Source organism: Miniopterus schreibersii, assembly GCF_964146895.1.
Source record: "Miniopterus schreibersii genome assembly, chromosome: X".
NCBI lineage: Eukaryota > Metazoa > Chordata > Mammalia > Chiroptera > Miniopteridae > Miniopterus > Miniopterus schreibersii.
In genome coordinates, this window is record NC_138104.1 from 104,700,646 (window position 1) to 104,726,765 (window position 26,120).

Sequence of the window (26,120 nt, forward strand, 5' to 3'; positions counted from 1 at the left end):
AAGACAGACGCCATGTGCTTTCATTTCCACGTGGAATCAGAAAGAAACAGAAACGGCGGTGGGAGCGTTGGTCCATGCACTTGGGGTGTGCGGATTCGAACCCCGGCCCTGGTTGGGACACGTGCGGGAGGCTACTGATCGATGGGTCACACTCACATCTATGTTTCTCTCTCTCTCTCCTCACTACCATCCCTCCCTTCCTCTCTAAAAATCGATGGAAAAAATATCCTCAGGGGGGGTTTGCAAAAAAAGAAACAAAAAAATACAAATAAATAATAAATAAAACGGAAACACATGCCTAGATATAGCATAAGCTGATGGTTGCCAAGCTGGAAGGGGGTGATGGGGCTTAGTGAAATTTTTTTTGAAAAAAAAAGACATTTTTAGTGAGCCCTAGAAAAGGCAGAATGCAGGGTGCCTGACGGGTAATTGGGCCTCGCCAGGCCCTCTAATCATGGAGGTCAGGGGCTGCCTTATGCTTCCCCATCTCCGCACATCTCTCCCCAGCCCTTGAGCCTTAGAACTCAGTAAATATCCGTGGAACTGGAACGAGAATCCCCCATCGCGTAATGCAGGAGACACACCCACGCACGTGCTGAACTGAGTCACGGTGGAGAAATCAGGACCCGGAACACAGCGTTCTTTGGCGCCAAGGAGAATTTTATTTTAACTTCTCGCTTCCGTTACAACAAGGTTGTCAGAAACCTTAACCCGGATGAGCTCATGGGATGCGTAGCTCTCCCCAGACACAGACCAAATATGCTCCCCGTCTTCTCTCCTCTCTTCCCCGTGTCTCCCTCAGGGCGATCTCAGGTCCGTTTCCGGAATCTTTCATCACCTCCATCGGAAGAGTGCAAGTTTGCTCTGCATGCAGTGTTCCTCACCTTGCAAAATAATACCTGTCTTTATGTTGCTGTTGAAATGCTAGGAATATAAAGTGTTTTTTTTAAAAAAAAAAAAAAAAAAAGTGTTCTGCCCAGCAGGAGTGGCTCAGCGGTTGAGCATCGACCCAGGATCCAGGAGGTCGCTGGTTCGATTCCTGGTCAGGGCACATGCCCGGGTTGTGGGCTCGATCCCCAGCAGGGGGCGAGCAGGAGGCAGCCGATCAATGACTCTCCTCATGGATGTTTCTCTCTCTCCCTCTCCCTTCCTCTTTCTGAAATCAATAAAAATGTATTTTAAAAAACACACACACAAAAAAACATGTGTTTGAAGCTTCCAAAACCTCCAGGATTTGGGTATATAACACAAGAGTTAATACCAAGAGATGCTTTGAAAGCAAGCAGCTGAAACTAGGTCTTCAGCAAAACATAAACCAAAAAAACAAACAAAAAAAACTCAGACACAGACAATAGCATGGTGATGGCCAGAGGGGAAGAGGGGTGTGTGGAGGTAGAAGGGGGTACAGGGGGGTAAATGGTGCTGGAAGGAGGCTTGATTTGGGGGGGGGTGAACACACAATACAATATACAGATGATGGATTATAGAATTATACCCCTGAAACCTGTATAATTTTATTAACCAATGTCACCCCGATAAATTCAATAATTTTTTTTTTTTTAAAGAAAGAAAGGTTAGGTCTCTCTTGAGAAAAAAAAAAAAAAAATTCAATTTTCTTGTTGTACATTCCAAGCAAAACTTCCAGACGGTAAGTAGCCATGGAGAATAAACCTGATTTTTGAATCCTTTGAAACAGAATAGTGATCGAACTTATTTTGAGGCGATACATTTTGAAAGCTTGTTACCTTTAAAGGTATATGTATCCTTCATAGTCTGGCAACATTGTACAGATGATACAATGAATCCTACACATCAATACATGTTTACGCAATGTAACTACATTCTTCAAGTTATTTAATCCTGCAACATACATTCCCACGTCACAAAGTGTCTAAAAGTCCCTTTGCACCGAGTATCTTAGATTTTGACCGGACACGATCATCTAAAAAAAATAAAGTTCGTGAGAGCGGCTCTCGAGAGCTGTTGTGCGATAGGATCAGCAATCATCTAACGTGTTAGGGGCCTATCAGTGCATCGGCAACAAGAACATTTGCTACCGGGGTCGGATGACGGATTTTCAGCAATTCCCGCAACGATTCCCCATGAAAAGTACAACTCTCCCTGTGGAAATCTACGGCTTTTAGTGCAATCGGGATAACCGCCCAGTTCCATATCTTAAATACCTTCGCCGTCTTGAGCAATAAAGAAATAAGCCGTGCCTATATAAATACATACATTTGGAATAATATTTAGAAATAATACTGATCGTAACTGCCTTCCGATCACTAAATGGGAACCTACCAGCGTCTATAATTGGCCAAGCGTATGGTCTTAGTCACTAACGAGTTGCGTGGGTTAAAATGCGCTGCACGCTTTCTAAACTATTCTGAACGTCACCGGCGCCACGGCTGAGTCTCGCACGTGGCGTCGTATCAGACTGCGGGATACCGGACACCTTGCGCGGTTGCTCACACACATTTGCAGGAGGGCAGGTTTCTTTCCACCCTATCCTGGCATCTGTGCGCCCTGGGGTTGGACCCACTCCTTCTCATCACCCCATGCGTGTTTGTGAACGCACATGCTTCGAACACGGGAGGCAGGCACCCGTCTAACATTGTCCCTCTGTGCACTGTTAACCTGAATTATTTTCCCACGGGGTCACCCTGAGGCTCTTGATGGGGCCTTCGGGTGACCAGATGCAGAGTGGATCCCAGTCTGAGGCGCTGGCCACACTGGTTTGCGCAGTGACACCCCCCTCCCCGTGCCCTTGTCACGGAGGAGGTGGCCTGGGCGCAGTGCGTCCCCCCGAAACACAACAGCTAAGGGCTCCTTCCCCTGCCTTGCTCCCCGTGGGGACACTGGCAAGACAGGCCGGGGGACAAAGAACAGCACATCTGCAGCCACGGTTTCCAGAGGATGTTCCCGAAGGACAGCTGGTTGGGGACGTTGTGCACGGTGCGGGTGTGGCTCTCCGCCGCCTCCTGCATGGCCCCCAGGATTTCCCAGTACCGGGGCTCGGTGTTTGGCGTCACCGGGCTCCTCTCCCGGGGGTCCTTGGAGAGATCGAAGAGCAAGGGCGGGTGGTGGCGGGTGACAAAGTGCCCGTGGCAGAAACACACGTGGGTGGGGAAGCAGCCGTTGGCGCCCTCGGGCGTGAAGTTGGGCGTGAAGAGGAAAGCTTTCCAGACGGAGGTGCCTGCGGTGGACAGAGACAGAGGGGGCGTCACGGGGAGGGCGTCAGGAGAGCCGCCACCAACCAGAACATGCACGGAAATCGCGCGGCTGGTCCTTCCGAGTGAACACTCAGAAGGCTCAAAAGGAAGAAAGAGCCTTAGAGAGAAAGAACCCCGTGCCCATCCGTCGGCGAGGGGACGGTCGGTGGTGCGTATACACAATGGAATATTCCTCGGCCCTAAAAAATGCACTAAATCTTACCATTTGCGACAGCCCGGCTGGGCCCAGGGGGTATAGTGCTCAGTGAAATACGTCAGACAGAGAAAGACAAATACCCTATGATTTCACTCCTAGGTGGAACGCAGGGCACAAAACACAGCAGGAACGGACGCACAGACACAGGGGACGGACTCACAGTTGCCAGAGGGGAGGGATCTTTAGGGACTTGCTAGAAAAGCGGAAGGGGGGCTGGTGGTTACGGGACAGTCACGGGGCTGTAAAGCACAGCACAGGGAACACGGGCAATAATACTGTGATCCCTGTGGACGGCGCCCGGCGGGCACTGCCAATAGCGGGGGCCACACTCTGCAGGGTATATGATTTTCCTGCCGTGAGGCTGTGCATCTGGAACGAATGTAAAATAATATCGGGTGCAAACTAATTGGAAAAAAAAATTAAAAGCGAGCTGGAAAAAAGAAAGAATCCAAACTACATTCCTGTTCAACTGGCACAGACACCGATGCAGCCGACACAGCCATCGACTCCGCGGCGCACACTGAGACTCCCGATGAGCACGGCCTTTCTTCCTTCTTCCGAAGCCCTTATTTGCATTCACTCCCCCACGCTCCCTACTTACGTCCCCCCAATCTCTAAATAATTAGTTGATGCTGCCCGGGGAAGCGGAGATAAAGCCGGTTAGATTCTTTGTAGAACTCAAACAGGACTGTCCTTTTAGCCTCGTAAACTTCCCCGCTCAGAAGTGTTGAGCGGACGCTTGATAAACAAGGTGTCCCCCCAAAAATGTACACACGCTTTGAATAATTACTAAATCCAAGGGGTTAAATATGGAAAGAAAGACACATCAATTGAGCTATGAGCTATGTATATGTAACGTGCATATACATTTTTTGGGGGGGAGAACACTCTATAGTGAGTAACAGGTTAGGAGCTCCCAGCTCTGCTGCCTCCTGCACGCCAACGCCCACATTTTAAACTTACAGCCTGAGTCTCCACCTAAAATGACATGGGACGAGTAGGTAGGCTTGCCTCTAACACGTAACGCTGCAGATGCACACACACAGGTGCACACATGCAGCCCGCCACATGCATGCACACACATGCACACACACACACGCACACACACATGCATACACATGCACGCACATGCACACATAAGCACACAGATGCATATGCATGCACACATGCGCACACATGCATGTGCACGCACGTGCACACACTCCACCCCCACATATGCACACACATGCACACACATACACACACATACACACACATGCACACATAAGCACACACGTGCATATGCATGCACACAGGCACGCACACATGCACACACATGCGCACAGACATGCACACACACACTCCACCCCATGCACACACACATATGCACAGACACATATGCACACACAGCCATCAACAGCAATCTCACAGCCCTGGCTGCTGTGGCTCAATAGGTTGAGCACCATCCCTGCACCTGGAGGTCGCTGGTTAGAATCCCGGTCGGGGCACATGCCCGGGTTGTGGGCTGGATCCCCAGTAGGGGGCGAGCAGGAGGCGGCCGATCCATGACTCTCCCATCATGGACATTTCTCTTTCTCTCTCCCTCTCCCTTCCTCTCTCTGAAATCAAGAAAGACATTTTTAAAAACCAACACACAGCGTTTTACGTCATGTTGGTGTTGCTGGGGGTCTGAGGCACGGGCCGGCGTCATTTTTGTGTCATGTCTTGGTGGCCTGTTCGGTGGGATTTGCTTTAACTGCAGTTGCCCTCTCAGGCCGGTGCCGGGGGCGCCCAGTGAGACCACATAGGAGTTCGCTGTGAATATAAATCTTCAGTCAATTTGAACGAAAAACACCTTGGCTTCCATCTGCCCTTAAATCCACGCTCCTGCAGCACGTCTTAAGATACTTTTTCCGCCACTAAGGTTTCTTTAAAAATATGTTAACGAAATTTAAATGGCTTCAGCACAGTGGCTCTTAATTTATCACTCAGATTTCCATTTCCCTGAATAAGTGTTGTTCAACTGCCAGGCTTGGCAAGATTTATTTTGGATGCTCGAAGGACTCCGTGTGTACAGCGTGTCCAAAAAAAACCCCAAAATCTACACACACGTTAACAGCTGATCAGTCACTTAATTTTCACTCCTTTTCAGGTTTAAAATGAAATGATGGGTGAAGCCAGACTAAGCTTTGAACAAGCAACATTTATCCTAAAGTCTTCACTGGACTTTTTTTTTTTAAATGGGGGCAAACAAAAGATAGTTTACGGGACAAATGCGGCAACAGTGGGCCTATTGAGGGCGCACGAGTTCCGCACGGAATGATCTTGATGTTGGCGATTCCCTTGCTTCGTGGTATCAGCAGGGCCCGGACCAGGACGGTCGTGCGTTTTAAAAACAGGCGTTGATAAAAAAAAAAAAAAAAAATTATTCATTTCTGTAGATTCTTGTAAATGTTGAAAATGAACCTTATGTTAATAAACACGATCATCATTCAAGCTGTGCGTATATGGTGTTTCGGGGGCCCCTCTGTAGATGGCGGAGGCTTTGCGCAGACATTCCGGGGTCGGTCCTGGCAGCACTGCCCGCGACGGTGCCCGGCGCTGTCTTGAAATTCTTTAAGAATCCTTTGAAATACGGTCTGTTCCTCCTTTGCGAGGGACCGCGCCCACGGCGCCCTAGGCTTGTCCCTCGGTCACGCTGACTTCACGTGCTCCCCCGTGAATCCACCCCATGGCCCCCAAGCCCACGGGCACCTCCCTGCTTCCAGGCCCCACCTCAAACATCCCTCTACGGGGTCCCTAATCCTCAGGCAGCCACCTGACAAAAGTACCCCCGTTCTTTCCTTGGACCCAAAGACCTCGGGGAGGAGCCCGGCCTGGAGCCGCCCAGGGCACCGCATCTTCTAACTCGGCAGGCGCGCGACCCCGGGGCTCTGCGGACCCCAGGCCCCTTGCCTTTGATGTTAGGGAATGAAAACGCATAACCTGGCATGGGGCAGGTGCGCAATGCACGCTACACGCCCCCCCTTCCCATCTTTGCATATCCCAGCCCCACCCATCCTGCCAGCCCTGCGATGGTCCCTCCCCCTGGGAGCCTGACCATCCCCAGCCGGACGCTGTCACCAGTCTGCACCCGGCGATCAGCCCTCAAGGCCTGTGGCCGTCTGGAGACTGTTTCACGCGCTACATCAGGGGCCCTCAGGAGGCAAGGACTGGATCTCCCACGGGCCTTAAGTCAGCGGTTCCTAGTGCTTTACGCAGAAGGGGCGGCCCATGAAAGGGTTGTGGGTAAACGAATAAATGAATGAGAGGAGGCGGTGAGCCGGAAGGGGCAGACAGACAGGACAGACGGGGCCTCCTGCATCCCGTCGCCCCTCCTCCGGCGTGTCCGCCTCCAGTCATTCAGTGTCCAGCGCGGGCTCCAGCAGGCACCTGGCAACGACAGATGGATACGCTGCCGGGGGCACCTGGTGATGGCCGAGAAACGAGCAAGGAAGGCAGAGGCTCCGAACACATTTATCTCGGGGTCTCTCGGCATAAAAAAATGGGCAGTCGCCCCGGCCAGTGTGGCCAAGCGGCTGGAGCATCGGCCTGCGCACCGAAGGGCTGCGGGTCCGGCTCCCAGTCTAGGGCACGTACCTGGATGGCAGGTTCGCTCCCCGCCCCCGGTCTGGGTGGGTGCAGGGGGCAGCCAACGGATGTGTCTCTCTCACGTCGGTGTTTCTCTCTCTCCCTCCCCCCTTCCGCTCTCTCTGAAAAGCAATGGGGGGGGCAGTCATAAGGGGTTAGTGTGAGGATGTGACCTCAGCAGAGAGGCTGGGGACCAGCTGGAAGGAGGCCAGAGCTGACGTCCCCAGGGACGGCCACCCTTAGGAAACAGGGCGACCCCGGGGGTGCCCCGGAGACAGTCCACGGAGGTGCGGAGATGCCCAGAGAGACAGCGAGGGGGAAGGATCGTCTTTGGGTCAGTGAGTGAAACAACTTATCGCCTTGTTGAAGGCTCTCCAATCAATGGAGAGGCCAGCTCTGAAGACGCACAGTGCTGGCTGCAAATCCAACTTTGCCGTCAACCCCGTTGCCGTTGGGTGTTACGTGGCCTCCGACACCTCTGCCTCCCCGTCTGTGAGTGGGAGGACCAGCCGTGGGAGAGACTGGCACCGGTCGTCTCAGCCTTTCATGGGCACCGAGTGTTAGCTGAACACCCCCCCCCCCCCGTCTTAAAGACCCCACCTCCCAGCCTCCCTGAAGCTACGTGTGGACAGGTGACCGACTTTTGAGATTTAATTGGCAGAGTCGAGGCCCCAACCCTGCCTCCCCTCTGACAGCTGTTGGTCTGTTCTCTTTCTACGAGTCTGTTTCTATTTTGTAACATTGATTCATAGACATTAAAGTCACACGTTAAAGCCAAAATTTTCAACATACACAGAATAGTAAGTTTCAACTAAAAACTCCCCATTTGAATGCAAGAAAAGTGATCCGTGCTATGATAATGCTTTTGTCCATTCTGTTCAAATGCAACGGGAATGATGATATCAGATCCTAACGAAATTATGCCATTCGACTCGCTCAGACAACTGAATTATAGAATTATTATAATTACAGAATTATTAAGTTATAGACGAGTCATTGTGCATAGACATTAAAGGGGATTGATGTTATTAAAAGGTCAAGACAGAAATCTAGCTACAAGTTTTTGAAAAATAAGTATTTAAAACGTCTGGAGTTGTAATATTTAGGCCTCCAATCAGTCTGGACAAACAGTAATTGGAATTTAAAAACATCTGCAGTCAATTCCAGTTTCACTGGCACCGGGAAAGCTAGCTCTCTCCGGGGTGAGGCACAGAGCCCGGATTTGCCGTGTCTGCCAATTGCTGTGGTGTTAAAACTCCCAGCGTGTGGACTTCATGTTAGCAACGGTTTACTAGCTGGCCGGATTCCTGACCATTCAGGAGCTGGCCCCACCACACAGCTGCCTGTTACAAAATCTGGATGCTAAATTCCTCTTTCCTCATGTTAAATATGTTTTTATTGGCTTCAGGGAGAGGAAGTGAGACGGAGAGAGAGAGAAACATCAATGATGAGAGAGACAGTCATTGATCAGCTGCCTCTTGCACGCTCCCTACTGGGGATTAAGCCCGAAAAGCAGGCTTGTGCCCTGACTGGGAATCGAACCATAAACTCCTGGTTCACAGGTGGATGCTCAACCACTGAGCCACGCCGGCCAGGCCCTGTTTCCTTTTCTAATGAAGTATTTTGAGGTCAGATGGAAACCTTCTCATCCCAAACAATTACGGAAAGTGTCCCACCATGCAGCCTGGTGATTACGGACCATCTCCTAGCAAAGTAGACCTGAGATGACCTATGGACCATCTCCTAGCAAAGTAGACCTGAGATGACTTACGGACCATCTCCTAGCAAAGTAGACCTGACGTGACCTCAGCCAACTCACCCAACTAGCTCTCATTTACGTGTGTCCTCTAGTTGACAGGTAACACCCTGAAAACAAAGGTTGCCCTTTCCTTACCCATCTCTGCTGTTCTTGGCTCTTTCCATAGCTCATGGCACAAACAGTCTAAGGCATAAACAGAGTGGAAACCCAGCTGCTCTTATACCAACCATTGCCCAAGCCAGAGGTCAACGTGGAGGTTGGACTTTCGATTCCCTCTTTAGAAGGTGAGTAAAACTTCTGCTTGGCCCACTCCGGCACAGGGGTTGCACATAGTAGTTGCTCAGTGAATATTCATAGAATTAATAAAAGGTGAAATACTAGATAACTAACCACAGAGCCTTGCGTGGTCGCCAAGACAGCAACCGTGGTTACTGAGTGTCAGATACAGCCTGACAAGCGTAAGGGCAGGAAAAAGGCCTCTTTCTTTGCTACGGCCGTCCACATTTTATGCGAAGCACTTGTCAATTAAACCCCAAGATTGTTGGTTCCTCTGATTCAAAGAGCCCCTCTGTTCAAACTGCAGAGGAGATTAGCTAATCTCAAGGCTACATTGTTGCACCCTCCCCGAGATCGCTGCTGTTTTCACAACTCTCAAGGCTACATTGTTGCATTCCCCTCCTCCCTGCTGTTTCCACAGCTCAGGGACAATTGGCACCAAGGAGTTTCTAGTTAGTAGAAAGTTCCCTTCCCCCCTCCCCTTCAAACAAGCCTCTTTTGAAGTCTTCATAACTTTGGCTCTAAGCTTGTTTTACAGGCTTGGAAAAAATACTGCTAAGACACCTCCCTAGGACATCTGCTGGACTGTCTCCTGGAAAGCAAACAAACTGTAACTTTTCAAGACAGCCCCTGGTATCTGCTCAATTTCAACTTCCTTGTCACCTAGCAACAGCCTCTGCTTAAAAGGAGAAGCCCCCTTTGTTTCTTGCCCTGTGTAGATTAACATGCATCGGCCCTTTCCCTTCTGGGGGAAAGTAAAATAAACTTCCTCTCTGCATCTGATCTTTTAATTGTAAATTCTTTCACAGCCTGCATCCCCTGCCAAACCCTAACAACAAGTAAATAAGAGATGATTCATGAAATCATGATTTGTCGAGACCCTTTAGCTGGATAACTGATCCCAGCATTGATGTACTATGATTCCTACTCTCTTGTGGCTGGTTTGAGCCAGAAGGTTTTAAGAAATTTCATATGAAGATACGTCTGTGGAAGGAGTAAATTTTATCCTAAAGCCAGCTGCCCATCAGAATCTGGGTCTTGTTTTTTGCACTTACGCCTATTTTCTGTCTCTTCCTGTCTGTTTCCCTTTTCCTCCCCCACATAATCTGTTTCTCCAGCCCCTCATCAAATGTGTTCCTTCCAGCTCCTCGAACTGGGTGGAGGTGGCTTTTTTTAAATGTGATTTTGCAAAGTTCAGCACATGATTATCAAACTTCTTTAAACACCAGAGCGGCACAAAAACTTAGTTCGTAACATTTCTCACAGGCTCCGTGTAAACAAAAGTGGGTAGAAGTGTAGTTCCCCTTTAGCTCAGACTGAAATGTTTCAGTTTGTCTAAAAAAATGAACCAGGACTCCTATGGCGGTTTGAAATTATGGACACATGGAGGACACAGGTAAATACAATTCTTCCAAGTCTAGATCCTACGGCCGTTGCTGTCCATCCAGCTTCCAGAAAATACCCCAAGGCAAGGCAGCTGCCTACATTTAAAATAGAAACTTTGTATGGGTAAGCTGGTGTGATTTCTGGAAAAGCTGCAATTTTCCACTTTAAAAATAATGAAGAGGGGCCTGGCCAGAGTCGCTCAGTGGTTGAGTGTCAACCCATCACAGTTCGAGTCACAATCAAGGCATATGTCTGGGTTGTGGGCTCCACCCCCAGTAGGGGGCGTGCAAGAGGCAGCCGATCAATGACTCTCTCTCATCATCGATGTTTTTATCTCTCTCTCCCTCTCCCTTCCTCTCTCTGAAATCAATAAAAACATATTTAAAAAAAAAAAATGAACGGGTGCTCTTTCAGTGAGAAGTCTTTGGTAAATTGGCTGGGTAAGTAGGGATGGAGAGAGATGCGCTGAAAGCCAATTTTAAGCTTCACTCTGAGTTTGAGAATGAACCATCTCTTGGGAGGTTACCGGATGTCCTCGGAGTGTATAGCCTCCAGGAGCCGAAGCCCCAAACACAGTAGAGAAAAGGGGAGATTTATTGAACCTCTGAAGAGTGACTTGAATGTCCAACCTAGATTTCTGCCTCCAGGATACACGAAAGTCGTTTCAACAGTGGTTCGATTTCCACAGACTCGGGCATCTCAGTGACATGATCATCATCACGGTTCTAAGTTTAAATATATGAAAAAATACTGGACACCTATCACTACACTTGGGATTATCACCTGGTTCCATTTGTACCTTTAGGCTTGCTAGAATACAATGCTAAGACTGGTGGCGGAAAACCCAAATTCGACGCCAGCGCTGAGAGCGAGCACACCTTGAAGAACACAGTTTTGGAAATATGACAACATCCGAGCATTTGAACTTGGTCTTAAAGACTAAAGTCTAGGAAATCCACACGATCCTGACAAAATGCGAATTGAAGAGTCCCGACCCGCCACCTTTGAGGTTCAGAAGAGGAAACGGGGGGAGCATCTTATGCCATTCAGCGCAAAGCGACAGGACTGCGGAGAGCTCTCTGAGGGCAGACGGAGGACGTGGCGCTTCAGGGGGTTTTGCCGGGACTGATAAGCCTCACCCAGGAAAGGACAGAAGGACAGTCCTCCCAGGTCCAGGGAGCTACAAGCACCGGTCAGCCATGCACAGGGCAGAGGGGCTGAAGCCCAGAGCGAGGAGGAAGCGGGGAAACAGCAGCCGCTTGAATATCACGGGAGGGACCACGTGCCCTGCTGAGCACCTGGAGCTTCCTGTCCTGCAGGGGGCGCTGTCATTGGCATACACATGAGTGAACACCAAGGCCTCCTGATGTCCCACCTGGACAACTGTGGGGCCAGAAGGAATATGAGGAGGGAGAGAAAGCGTTCAAGCAAAGCACAATCACGCCCTGAGCCGTCTCCTAGCCCCTAAAGACAAGCCGTCCGCCCTCCTGGAATTTCACCTGCTCGCACGGCGCTGATTGCACAGAAAGGTGTGTACTCACTGTTCCGGGGGTGCCAGCGCACGGCGTTCAGGTAGAAGTTGCAGTAATGGAAGAGAAACTCGTGATCCGAGCGCTGGCTTCTCCCTTGCAGCAGGGGCATCAGGTCACGCCCGTCGATGACCCTGCGGGATAGACCAGGCGGGCATTAGGGCGTGAGCGGCCATGTCGTCCTGGGGCTAAAACGCCCAGACCCCTGAGTTATCCCCCCCACAAAGGAGGGCGTGAGAGGGCTGCATCGTCGGGATCTAGGAACCGGTGCGAATCCTCCGAACACCCAAATACCTGGGCACTCGGTTCCATCTCTGCCGGCTGAGTTGCCCGCTCAGGTTCTAACTGAGTGTATTTCTCTCCTACAAGTAAATCTTCTCCAGCTTTTGCTGTTGTTTGTTCTTTTGTTTCAATTCATTCTTACAAGCGAGACGAGAACTGGGGGCGCAGAGCATGGTCTCTGTCCAGAGGTGACCGCCCCGACCACCGCCGTCAATGTGACGAGCGAGAGCCCCTGGGACGGAAACCCAGCTGATTGGGTGTCTGCGCCCCCTCGTCTGCTTTTCCTAACCCTTATTTTTGGCCCATTTCCTCAGCAATTAGAAAGCTCCCTTCGTGAACCAGAGGGCTACTGAAATTTAGAATATCTGACAGTTTGAGTTAAAGAGAGATGACAGAGCACGGGGAGAACCGGATAGGACAGAGTCCTATTTAATCATCATGAGCCAATCTCTAAATAACAACGTTAATCACCCTGGGACTGGATTGGCCCCCAACACAAATACAGTTAATTCTTGAACAAGTCTCCATTTACGCAGGAATCTATGCACCCCTATGTTGACAGCAGTTATGGACAATAGCTAAGATCTGCAAACGACCCAAGCGCCCGTCAGGAGACAAGTGAATAAAAAGGCTGCGGTACATCTACGCAGTGGAATACTACGCAGCCCTGAAAAAGGACACACTCTTACCAATCGCAACAACAGCGATGGACCTGGAGGGTATTGTGCTAAGTGAACCAAATCAATTAGAGAAAGACGCATGATTTCACTGATATGTGGAATCTAAAAAACACAATAAGCAACACAGAAAGAGACTCACAGATACAGAGAAGGGTCTGATGGTTGCCGGAGGGGCAGGGGCTGGGGAGCTGGGTGGAAAAAGGGGAAGGGATTGAGAAGGGCAGATTGGTGGTTACAGAACAGTCACCGGGATATAAAATGCAAAACAGGGGAAATGGTCAATAATATTGTCATACTATGTATGGTGTCAGGTGAGTACTGCAAATATCAGGGGGATTATCTTGTAGTGTATAGGAAATACCGGGGGGACTACCCTGTAGTGTATAGGAAATATCGGGGGGACTACCCTGTAGTGTATAGGAAATATCAGGGGGACTACCCTGTAGTGCATAGGAAATATCGGGGGGACTACCCTGTAGTGCATAGGAAATATCGGGGGGATTACCCTGTAGTGTATAGGCCTGCCTAACCACTGTACACGTGAAATTAATATAAAATAATAGCAAATGTAAACTGCAAATGAAAAATAAAATTAAAAAACACAGGATGCAGAACCGCTTTCCTAAGATGACTTCTAGAAAACGGAGCTGGCTTCTGATACTATAAACGGGGATTTCATTAAAAAAAAAAAAAAAAAAAAAAGACTCCAAGCCTCACGCAATGTTTTTCTTACATAAAAGCAAAACATGTAAGATTTTTAAAAAGTGGAGCGCGGCAAAGTCTATTCTTCAAACTCCGTTTTCTTCTAGCTGAGAGACAGATCTCCCTTTTTTCCCCGTGTATCCCACCTCCCGCGCGGTTTCCTAGAAGCGGGCCATAAATCACGCCGCTTTGGGCAGGCACCGTGGAACCGAGCTGAGAAATATGGGCTGTCAAGAAGAGGCTCATTGCTGCCATGAAAGATTGAAAGTGACCCTCGGGAGCCAGGCTTTTAAAAGGTGCCCAGCACCCAAAATACTCGACTCGTTTGCAACCCCGCGTGCCAATCGCCATTTCACGGTGGCAATAACCAGAAACGGGATGGAAACAGTTGTACCACATCCCGATCTGCAGAAGAGGGGTCTGGGCTCCTGCAAACTGACCCAAAGCGTCACTGTTTTTTAAGGGAGTGAGCTAACTGGTCTTTTCTGTAAACCAATTCAAGCTTTCACGCCGGGTTTGCGGCAAGATCGGATGAGCTGTTCCCCGGTGTCTGCCACATCCTGTGAAACCAGTTCCTCCGAGGTTCTGTTTAATTTGGAAAATAAAACATATACTGACTCATGACCACGATAGCGATATTGATGATTTGTTGGCAAGGAGTGTCGTTTCCAAATTTCAGGTTGGATTCGATAGCCTGGGGGGGAGGGGAGCTTCGTGTAATTGCAAAGAATACGTTTTGGGGACTCTCCTTAGGTTGCGGGACTGATATGAGTGCACCGTCTCCCTCGCAGCCAGTGAACCGTCCACCTGGGATGTCCGTCCCCCCTGCCTTTGCCCGGCCAGCCTGAGAACGATTTGGGGGGGTCCCAGAAGAAGGGAAAGGTTTGGCGGGGCACCGAAGACGAGGTTTTGGGGCCTGGGGTACATGCGGGAGGCAACCCATCAATGTCCGTCTCTCCCATCGATGTTTCTCTCTCTCTCCCTCTCCGTTCCTCTCTCTCTAAAAATCAATAAAAACATTTTATTTTATTTTTTTAAACGTGGGCATGTAGAACGCCTCTCTAAAAGAAAAGAGTCGTGATCTTTTTTTAATATCACGAGCCAGGAGAGAAACGTGCACTTGATGGAATCACCCGAGCCCTGGGTGAGTCATTCGAGAAAGTGTGTGGAGATCGACCCCAAGGGTAAGAACAACGGCCCCCCGGGAAGACGAGATGGGGAGGGAGACTTTTGGCTTCCGAGAAATACAGGTACGAGTTTCCGCGGCCAACGTTTCTGCCGGTCACTAGGGCAGAGAAAGTGGAGTCTGGCTGTGGCGGATCTCAAGAGTCCCCTTCGGCCCTCGTGTCTCTGCGAGGCCGTGATCCCGGATGAATCCTGCACGTGGGCGTCTCAGCTCTCAGCGCCGGGGCGGAGCAGAAACGGCCAATACGCAGGCGTCCTTGCTGCACTTCACGTGCTCTGAGGCCTGGGACCCTCCCACCCACCCCTGACGGGGAACCCAGCCCGGCCCACTCAGCCCAACACTTCCCCGGCAGGGAGGCCTCCATATGGACCCAAGCAGGTGGCTGCAGGGTCTCTGCTCTTTTTTTAAAAAAATATATCTTTATTGATTTCAGAGAGAGGAAAGGAGAGAGAGAGAGAGGGAGAGAGAAACATCAATGATGAGAGAGTCATTGATCGAGCCCACCACCCGGGCGTGTGCCCTGACCGGGAATCGAACCCCGATCGCCTGGATCCCAGGTCGACGCTCAACCGCTGAGCCACGCCCGGCCGGGCAGGGTGTCTGCTCTTACCCACAGCACCACCTGCTCCCCACGTGGGGCCCGGAGACCCACCGGGAGCCCCGGGACCCTCGCAGGAGGTCGACAAGGTCAAAACCGTTTTCTCAGTAATAATGCAAAATGGCCTGAGACGTTCTGGAGCCTGCGGTGGACTCCAAGCGGCTACGTGGCCCGTGCTGAGGTCATCACTCTGGCACCCCATGGAAAGTGTGTGCTTGGGTGCTCTTGTGTTTTTTTAATTTTTTAAATATATTTTTTGTTGATTTCAGAGAGAGGGAGAGAGAGAGAGAGAGAAACGTCCATGATGAGAGTCATCGATCGGCTGCCTCCCGCAGGCCCCCGACTGGGGATCGAGCCCGCAATCCGGGCCTGGGCCCTGACCGAGACTCGAACCCTGATCTCCTGGATCCTACATTGGGGATCGAGTGGGCCCCGCGCCGAGGTGCGGGAGGTTCCCGGGGCCTTGTCCCAGCCCCGCTTTGGGGCACAGACGGGAAACCCAGGAGCCGCAGGAGGCGGGGAGCGGAAGGCAGTTAAACACCATGCTCCACGCCGGGGAGCTGGTTTCCCGCTGGGATCCACGGAGGGGTTTTCACGCCGGTGGGCCCGCCCGTAACTACAGGCGGATGATGAGTCGTGCTGGGAAAGCCTCGACGTGAGAGACACCCTGTGCACACCCCCCAATCGGAGACAGGCAGCCAGCGGACCTGCCACCCACGTCCCTGCCCCTGACCGGGAATCGAACCCGTGACCCTTTGCTGCGAGGCCCACGCTCTAAGCGCTGGGCCGCACCAGCCACGGTGACAGACACGCAGGCGACACAGGACGCCCCCCGCCGTGAGCTCTGAGCCACACGCCCCCCCCTCCGCGCGTCTCTCGGTCACCATACCTGTCCTCGGGCAGCGGGGATCCGGCCAGCTTGGCCACCGTGGGGAAGATGTCCATGTTGCTGGTCGGCTCGTGGATCTCCAGCCCGGCCGGTATCACGCCCGGCCAGCGGAGGAGGCCCGGCACCCGGATGCCTCCTTCCCAGTTGTTGCCTTTCCCCCCTGAAACGGAAAACGGGGGAGTCAACAGGGGGACGTGAGTGTTCGCAGTGCTCACCGAGGGCTCCCCCTCGACGAATTCCTCAACGTCCAACGCGGGGCGGCCAGCCCGGGAGACCCCGGTGCTGCTGTGGCATGGACGCAACTAGAATTTCGTGAGGATATGGAAAACGTTGTAGGAACAGCAATAGTGTGGGTGCAAAGGGGCCCCGCGCTCACCGGACGGGCCCGGGGAGGCCTGCGGGCGGCCTTGCAAACTCAGAGGCCTAAAGGAACCACCCGGGATGGTCTGAAATGAAAACTTTCTAACTAAAAAGCAGTTTATGGAGGGTCGTAAACTGGTATCTCGCCTCGCCTGGTATCTCCCCTGACAAAGGTCCATCTTTACCGGAACTGAGCCTGTCTATTGTCTTTTTGCATCTACGATCACGTATCGTTGGGATGTCAGAGTAATTTCCCTTTTTCCGGACCCCTCAGGGCCCAGGCTCCCCTCTGCAGAGACCACAGGTCCCCTCACTGTCATCGAGTTAATTGTTGACTGTTAACCAATGTGCACCTGCCTGAGTAAAAGACGTGTGTCCATCATTTCACTTTCTACCCAACCCCAGAGGTTTCCCCGCGTTGCTTCCTCCCGCCTCCCTCATCTGTCCCCCGTGGATTTCACGGGACCCCCTGACGTCTCCTTTTTTTTCATTGCAACGCATGAAACAAGGCGCAGAACTGCTTTTGCAGGAACAGAGCAAGAATGGGACAGGATCAGGTACAGATGCGGAATCTGGGCACCTAACCATGGGACTTTCCGGACTCTCGAACCCCTCGGGGCGCAGAACGACATATGAGCAAGGATCTCGCCCTGCAGAAATGGCAAGGCTCAGGGGTACCCACAGGTAACTGATGGGGGGGCGGGGCGGCCAAGAGCCCAGGTGATGCCCGCTACCTGCAAACACCTGCCCTGAGCACCAGGTGCTCAGGGGAAATTAACTAGGGAACGGAGGTGGGGTTCCACGGAGGACACACAAAAAAACCACATTAAGGAATCTGGCTGGTTTCCCTCCCCCTGAAAATGTATGAGCGGAGAAGAAAAGCATCGTCTAAATTTAAAAATTTGGCTCGGCAATCGTCAGAGTCTCACTTTTCCCATCTTGACGGCAGTTTGCCGTGACGGGATGTCAGAGAGATGATGGCCGAGCTCCTCCGTCTCCCTGGCGCAGGCACAGAAATCTCCTCTACCATTTACTCTGAGAATTTAGCAACATCTGTTTCCAAACCCGGCTTCTATTTCTGCGCCCTCCAATGCCGGCACCCAGCAGGTGAAATCCCTTTTAACGGCAAGAGCCCATGCTGGCCCCCATTCTTACGCCGCATCTGGGCACCGAGGTTTAGGAAACAGCCTCCTTTTCCTATTTCTGCTGTTGGGTGTCTTTCTGTCCAGGTAACATCGACCCCCGTGGATTACCGCAAACTGCAAAGACCCCAGGGAGAAGCATTGTTTCCACTAAACGCTTTCTCACCCAAGATGCCGTATTTTATTTTTCTTGATTTATTGATTTCAGGGACTAAACCGGACAAATTACCGATAGGAGACAAGATTATTCAAGTTCTATCAGCCTATTGTCAAGGTGAGAATAAAGAGCGAGGCCTGGCGGGTGTGGCTCAGTCGTGAGAGCGTCGGTCTGCAGCCCCAAGGCTCCCGGGTCGGATTCCCAGTCAACAGCACACATACCTGGGTTGCAGGGTCCATCCCCGGCCCTGGTCGGGGTGCATGCGGGAGGCGACCAATGGATGTGTCTCTCTCTCTCTTTCCCTCCTTCCTTGCCTCCCTAAAAAAACCTCAATGGAATAAATATCCTCCGAAGAGAATTAACAAAAAACAAAAACCAAAAAATACATCTACCTGCTCCTTCTAAATCAAACCCTCTCAGGAATTTCACCTTCTCAATTATCTTTGCATCTCCCCGGTCTTGCTGTTAAAGTTTAAGTGGATTAAGAGACGTAGGGCCTCTGCGCCTACGTCTCCACCGAAAGGTGCTCATGAGCATCACACGTGCGGCGGACAGACGGACCCTCGGGGGCCTCATCTTGCCGGTTAGCACCTTTGGTTTCGCCTCACCCGCCTCCCCTCCCCGTCTCTGCCGCCTCAGTTCCTTCCGGTTTACCCAGTGACTCTCCCCACACCTCCCGAGTTCGGTCATCACCTTCCACCTACCTGATCGCACAATCCAGGAACATGAGAGGCACCTTTGACGTCTCCCTTCCTCTGAAACCAATATCCAGTCAACTGCCAATACCAGTGGGTTTACCATATCCATCCAATATCCAATCAACAGCCTACACCAAGGGGTTGACCACATCCATCCAATATCCAATCAACAGCCTACACCAATGGGTTGACCACATCCATCCAATATCCAATCAACAGCCTACACCAATGGGTTGACCTTATCCATCCAATATCCAATCAACAGCCTACACCAATGGGTTGACCATATCCATCCAATATCCAATCAACAGCCTACACCAATGGGTTGACCACATCCATCCAATATCCAATCAACTGCCTACACCAAGGGGTTGACCACATCCATCCAATATCCAATCAACAGCCTACACCAATGGGTTGACCACATCCATCCAATATCCAATCAACAGCCTACACCAATGGGTTGACCTTATCCATCCAATATCCAATCAACAGCCTACACCAATGGGTTGACCATATCCATCCAATATCCAATCAACAGCCTACACCAAGGGGTTGACCACATCCATCCAATATCCAATCAACAGCCTACACCAATGGGTTGACCACATCCATCCAATATCCAATCAACAGCCTACACCAATGGGTTGACCACATCCATCCAATATCCAATCAACAGCCTACACCAATGGGTTGACCTTATCCATCCAATATCCAATCAACAGCCTACACCAATGGGTTGACCATATCCATCCAATATCCAATCAACAGCCTACACCAATGGGTTGACCATATCCATCCAATATCCAATCAACAGCCTACACCAATGGGTTGACCTTATCCATCCAATATCCAATCAACAGCCTACACCAATGGGTTGACCATATCCATCCAATATCCAATCAACAGCCTACACCAATGGGTTGACCATATCCATCCAATATCCAATCAACAGCCTACACCAATGGGTTGACCACATCCATCCAATATCCAATCAACTGCCTACACCAAGGGGTTGACCATATCCATCCAATATCCAATCAACAGCCTACACCAAGGGGTTGACCACATCCATCCAATATCCAATCAACTGCCTACACCAGTGGGTTGACCACATCCATCCAATATCCAATCAACAGCCTACACCAGTGGGTTGACCATATCCATCCAATATCCAATCAACAGCCTACACCAAGGGGTTGACCATATCCATCCAATATCCAATCAACAGCCTACACCAATGGGTTGACCACATCCATCCAATATCCAATCAACAGCCTACACCAGTGGGTTGACCACATCCATCCAATATCCAATCAACAGCCTACACCAGTGGGTTGACCACATCCATCCAATATCCAATCAACAGCCTACACCAATGGGTTGACCACATCCATCCAATATCCAATCAACGGCCTACACCAAGGGGTTGACCATATCCATCCAATATCCAATCAACTGCCTACACCAAGGGGTTGACCATATCCATCCAATATTCAATCAACTGCCTACACCAATGGGTTGGCCATTTCCATCCAATATCCAATCAACTTCCTACACCAATGGGTTGACCATATCCATCCAATATTCAATCAACTGCCTACACCAATGGGTTGGCCATTTCCATCCAATATCCAATCAACTTCCTACACCAAGGGGTTGACCATATCCATCCAATATCCAATCAACAGCCTACACCAGTGGGTTGACCACATCCATCCAATATCCAATCAACGGCCTACACCAAGGGGTTGACCATATCCATTCAATATCCAATCAACTGCCTACACCAAGGGGTTGACCATATCCATCCAATATTCAATCAACTGCCTACACCAATGGGTTGGCCATTTCCATCCAATATCCAATCAACTTCCTACACCAATGGGTTGACCATATCCATCCAATATTCAATCAACTGCCTACACCAATGGGTTGACCATATCCATCCAATATCCAATCAACTGCCTACACCAATGGGTTTGCAGTTTCCAGACCCCAATCCGTCAAGCTCAAGTATTGTTTTCGTTTACGTATTTAGTTACAAATTATGTCTTAAAGCATGTGCTCACAGACTCTGATAATGTGCTCACAGACTCCGATAATGGTCTGAGCTTTTTTTTTTTTTTTAATGTATCTTTATTGATTTCAGAGAGAGGAAGGGAGAGGGGGAGAGAGAGAAACATCGATGATGAGAGAGTCATTGATCAGCTGCCTCCTGCATGCCCCCGACTGGGGATCGAGCCCGCAACCTGGGCATGTGCCCTGACCAGGAATCGAACCATGATCTCCAGAATCATAGGACGATGCTGAACCACTAAGCCACACCGGCCAGGCTCTGAGCTGTTTTGTTGTTTTCATTTACTCACCCTGATGAAATTCCTAACCACTCAGAATGGAGATGCTGTCAAATAAACTAGAAACTCTAATGGAGATAATTATTCTTTAATTCTTAAATGGAATTATGGATTAGCCTGGCCAGTGGGTGTGAAAAGTGGTTGAGCATCAACCTAGGAACCAGGAGGTCTCCAGTTCGATTTCTGGTCAAGGCACATGCCTGGGTTGAGGGCTCCATGCCCAGTGTGGGGGTGTAGGAGGCAGCCGATCAATGACTCTCTCATCATCGATGTTTCTATCTCTCTCTCTCCCTCTCTCTTCCTCTCCCTGAAATCAATAAAAACATATTAAAAATTATTATTTTTTAGATGCACACTACAGTCCTGATCTAATGTTCCTATGATTAAAAAAAAAGAGAGAATAGCCTGTTGGATTCCGCGGAAGGATGGTTTTATCGAGGCCATTCCATCAAATTAGCCCATAGATTTCATTAGTGAAACAGATTTGCCAGGGGAGTAGCGTGGAATCACCCAGTTCAAACAGGAAAGAGCTCTGGGAGGGGTTCTGATGGAGTAGAAACGATTATTGTTCAGAAAAGAGTGTTCTTTGGATCAGGGAGTTTAAATGGTGCGATTCCTCTGTGTTTGCATGAACCAGGAAAGTGCATTTCAGCTGGAGGCATTAGCAAACGAGATACATTGACATTTAGAAGTCGTTGGCTGGAAGCTGCGTATTTGCTTTAAAGCGTTACATTGTAGCAACATTCGCTGTGAACTTGACTGGCACTGAACTGAACACAGGGGTAACGCTCTGCGTTCAAGGCTGAGACTTTACACAGTGTCACACGTGGATGGCATTTCCAGCACTCAAGCCAAACAGCCAGACATTTCCAACACATCCAATAGATTTCTTAAAAAACAAACAGAAACTGGAGTAGCTAGTGGTATGCTTCTAGGATTGCAGGACAGCCCCAGTTCCCAAACATCATTCAGGACCCTGGACACTCTCTCTCCGACCCATACCGCTCACGTATCCAAAAAGTCAACCGTGAAAGCAAACGGTCAGTGTCACCTGCACCCCCCCTCTCTCCTCAGCAAATCCTCAGATGCATCAGCTCACGGAAAAGGTGGCCCACGGGTGAGCTGTGAGGCCAGAGCTCATCGGCACCCTCACCTTTGTAAATCCCGTTACTTCCTCCGTGGAGCTCTCCTTTGGTGGTAATTTCCTCCACGTGGGCCCCTTGGTCCGAGGTGAAGTAGACGAGGGTGTTGTTAGCCAGTCTTAACTCCTCTAGGACATCGAGGATTTGCCCTGAAGGGGGGGAAATAGTCAAGTTTAAAACAGCTGCATATTTTTAAAACCAATTTTTAAAAATATATATGTTTTTATTAATTTCAGAGAGAGGAAGGGAGAGACAGATCGAATCATCAGTGATGAGAGTCATGGATCGGCTGCCTCCTGCGGGCCCCCGACTGGGGATCGAGCCCCCAACCCGGGCCTGTGCCCTGATTGGGAATTGAACCCTGACCTCCTGGTTCATAGGTCGAGATTCAACCATTGAGCAACACCGGCTGGGCAGTTCAATCTTTACAAGAGAAAGGGAGGTTATCTGGCTCGTGGACTTGTCCTCCAGTTCCCTGGGGTGGGAAGGAGATGGTGTGATACACGGGAGCCCTCCCCGGCTGATCCCAACAGAGGACGTGTTGTAATCCAGAGCACAAACTGTGGCAGGGACCCTGGCCGAGACGACAAGAAGATTCAGTCGTTGAATCAAGGAACACCTATCATCTGGACCCCTCGGCATCATAGAGCGATTCCGTACAGAGAACGGATGAAATATTCTACGAGAATGAGGCTCGTAGGTCATCGGTCGCTTGGAGGAAGTTGCCAGAAGAGGGAGCCCAGATTTTTGCAATCACCAGCTAGCTGGCCACGGTCCTCAGGTCATAAAGAAGCCTAGTCATTAATTGTCTTTATCGACTGGAAAAAAAAGCAACCCTTTCATGTCTCTCTTGTAGGAACAAATCTGTGTACAGATATTTTATGATGAACGGCCTATTTTAATACCTACGGTAGAGACCCAAGTCCAAAACCTTCCATCGTATCACTGTTTCTCATAGTTTCCTTTCTCTTATCTTCAGGTCCTTTCCTCAAATGTAACATAGTCTCCTACCCCCACATAACAACACTTCAAAGTAATAACAATAGCAACAGCATTAAAAATTAATGATACCGTTGTTTGAATATTGTCTACATGCAAATGACTTATTAAATGTTCTCTTGTTTAGACCACACTGAATGAACCCGATGAGTAATTAGATTTTTTTTTTTTTTTTGACGGAGGACAGCAGCAATGCTCTGAAAAGATAAGTGACCTTCTCAAGGTCACACAGTGAAGAAGGCAGAAAGGCAGAAAGTAAGAGTGAGGTCTGATTCTGAAATCAAACCCCGCGTGGCCCCGTGCATGGACTCAGTGAGAATCACTGAGAAGCCAAAAAGATGTTAAGGGGGAAAAAAATCAGAGATACGCACTAAGATAGCCACGGACAAAATGATAGGATGGCCGCTGTGGTCTTCCAATGAATGCAGGATGAGGGGGACTACGGGCTGCAGATTAAATAGGGGTGGATCACGGGCACGTGAGAGTCTTTGAACTTTCCTGTCGACTCCCATGCATGCCCCCAATTTTCCATATGGGGCAAAGACAAGCCAGCTGAGGATTTAAGAAGGGGCTGAACATGGACTCTCTGATTAGGAGGCCATCGCTGGCTCTCACGTCAGAAGAAAATGATACTCAAGCTAGAGGGATACAATTTCTAATTTCCACAGAGGTCTATGTACTCATAGGCTGCTGGCTTAATTTAATCAGTCAGTGCAGGCAGGTATACTTTGGGATATCAGAGTCTGAGTCCATTTTTGTTGTTATTAATCTTCATCGAGGATTTTTACATTGCTTTTAGAGATAATGGAAGGGAGGGAGGAGGAGGGGAGAGAGAGAAACATTGATGTGAGAGAGACATCGATTGGTTGCCTCCTGCACATGCCCTGTCCAGGGCTGGGCGTTAAACCTATAACCCAGGTACGTGCCCTTGACCAAGCAACCCTTCGGTGCTCGGGCTGATGCTCCAACCACTGAGCCCCACCGGCCAGAGCTGACTCCAGGTTTCATGATCTGCAACTGTTAAGGGCCTTTAGGCCTCCCCTCCTCCTATCCACTTGCGCTCAATAAACTAAGAAACCCTGGGTGCTGCCTCCTGCTGTGTCTGTGAACCTGGAGGAGCCCTTTCCACTCCCCGACTCCTACCCGCTGGGGAGCTACCATGCTCTCCCCAGAAGCCTCATTCCATGTGTAATAAACCTGCTCATATCCACCTGGTGGGGGTGGGGCATTATCGGTCTGGACACGGGCACCAAATTTTGGGTGGCATTCTTCTCATCACTGTAGGGCAACCCCAACCCCTGGAGTTCTACAAAACACCAGGCATCCTCTGCACAGACATAATAACCAAATACAACCACATCCTATGCAGCAGGTAGGTCCTCCCAAGTGGAGATATCCCCCCACCCCAGGGTGGCACCCTCACCTACTTGGCCGAGAAACGGAGAGAAGAAACACAGAGTCAACCCTCCATGGAGGAGGCAGAGACGATTTCCAATTTCCGATGCAAAAGCAAGACCAAGTCGTTTGTTACAAGATACGTTTTGGCTATTTTGTTGCAAATGCCACCAGCTGAAGCACTTTCCACCTTCCTCAATTAAATGCAAGACCAAGTCTCTTGTTACAAGATATATTTTGGCTATTTTGTTGCAAATGCCACCAGCTGTAGTACGTCCCATTCTTTCTCAGTTCTTTAACTCGTATAAAAAACACCCATAGAAGGCTCACCATATACATAAATGTCACACTCAGGACCAAGAAATAAGATGCATGTGGGACGCTTGAGGGACCCGTCTCCCGACATAAATCTTTAGCAGGCAGACATTTATTCTGGTGTTGTTGGTACAGGTCAGCAAACCACCTGTATGCTAGGGCTTGGTGTTATTTGGCTCTGATGTGAACTTAAGCCCCATCGCTTTGAAAATCGTAATTAGTTTAATGAGTTGAAATAAGAAGGATCACTTCCATTTTGAAGGAAAAAATGCCCCTTTTGGCTCATATAATTTCTAAGTGAAATAATAGACTAGACAGGCAGCAGGAGACTGAGGGGTCTGTTTCCTTGGGTTGTAATTAGTATTTTGCAAAAGGGCATGCAACCGGGCACCTCCATTTCAAATGAAATCCACCTTTCATGTATTTACAAATATCTCAGCATGAAGAAAATCCTGTGAAGAAATTCCTTCTTACAAAACGTGACTTCCAAGACAACGTCTGTGGACACAGAATCCTGCACACAAATATTTACAGCGGGTTTATTTTCAAATGCCAGACCTTGGAAGCATCCAAGCCGTCCCTCAGTAGGTGAGTGGATAGACAAAGGATGGTGCATGGAGACAATGGAATAGCACTGATTACTAAAGATAAATGAGCTATCAAACCATGAAAAAACACGGAGGACGTTTACATGCGTATGACTAAATAAAAGAAGCCAAACTGAAAAGGCTCCCCACTGTCTGATTCCAACTCTGTGACGTCCTAGAAAAGGCAAAACTGTGGAGACTGTAAAAATTTCAGGGGTTGCCAGGGGTTTGGAGGGAGAAATAAATAGGCAGATAAATAGCACTTGTCCAAACCCATAGAACATACAATTCAAACAGCGAACCTTCCTGTAAACTATGCACGTTAGCTGATGAAACAATGTATCAATATTGGCTCATCCGCTGCAACAAATGGACCTCATTGATACAAGATGCTACAAGGGAAGTTATGTGCCAATGAAAGAGTATAGGAAAGCTCTCTGTTCTCTCTACTCAATTTTCCTGTTACCCTAAAACTGTTTTAAAACCCCCCCAAAAACAGTGCAGTGCTGTTTTAAAAATGCCTTTAAGTGCCGCGCTGACTCAGGTCTTCCTCATGCACGCTTTCAACATGAGTTGATGAAGCACATAGAGAATGTGAGCTAGGGGTAAATGCTCAGGTAGGACAGAGCATTAGGGACACCTT

General features: G+C 49.7%; 1 protein-coding gene across 4 annotated transcripts in view; it reads right to left on the reverse strand.

The window, feature by feature from the left end:
* Nucleotides 1–644: 644 nt before the first annotated feature.
* Nucleotides 645–26,120, reverse strand: part of LOC308551468 (steryl-sulfatase-like) — an 82,786-nt gene continuing 57,310 nt past the window's right edge. For all 4 annotated transcript variants that reach the window (XM_081126007.1, XM_081126009.1, XM_081126006.1 and 1 more), the window contains 4 exons: nucleotides 22,193–22,330; nucleotides 16,326–16,485; nucleotides 12,001–12,122; nucleotides 645–3,196 (listed from right to left, as the gene is read on the reverse strand). In XM_081126007.1, the coding sequence (XP_080982133.1) occupies nucleotides 2,820–3,196; nucleotides 12,001–12,122; nucleotides 16,326–16,485; nucleotides 22,193–22,330 (797 nt within the window). In that variant the 3' untranslated portion in view covers nucleotides 645–2,819. The remainder of the gene's footprint in view (nucleotides 3,197–12,000; nucleotides 12,123–16,325; nucleotides 16,486–22,192; nucleotides 22,331–26,120) is intronic.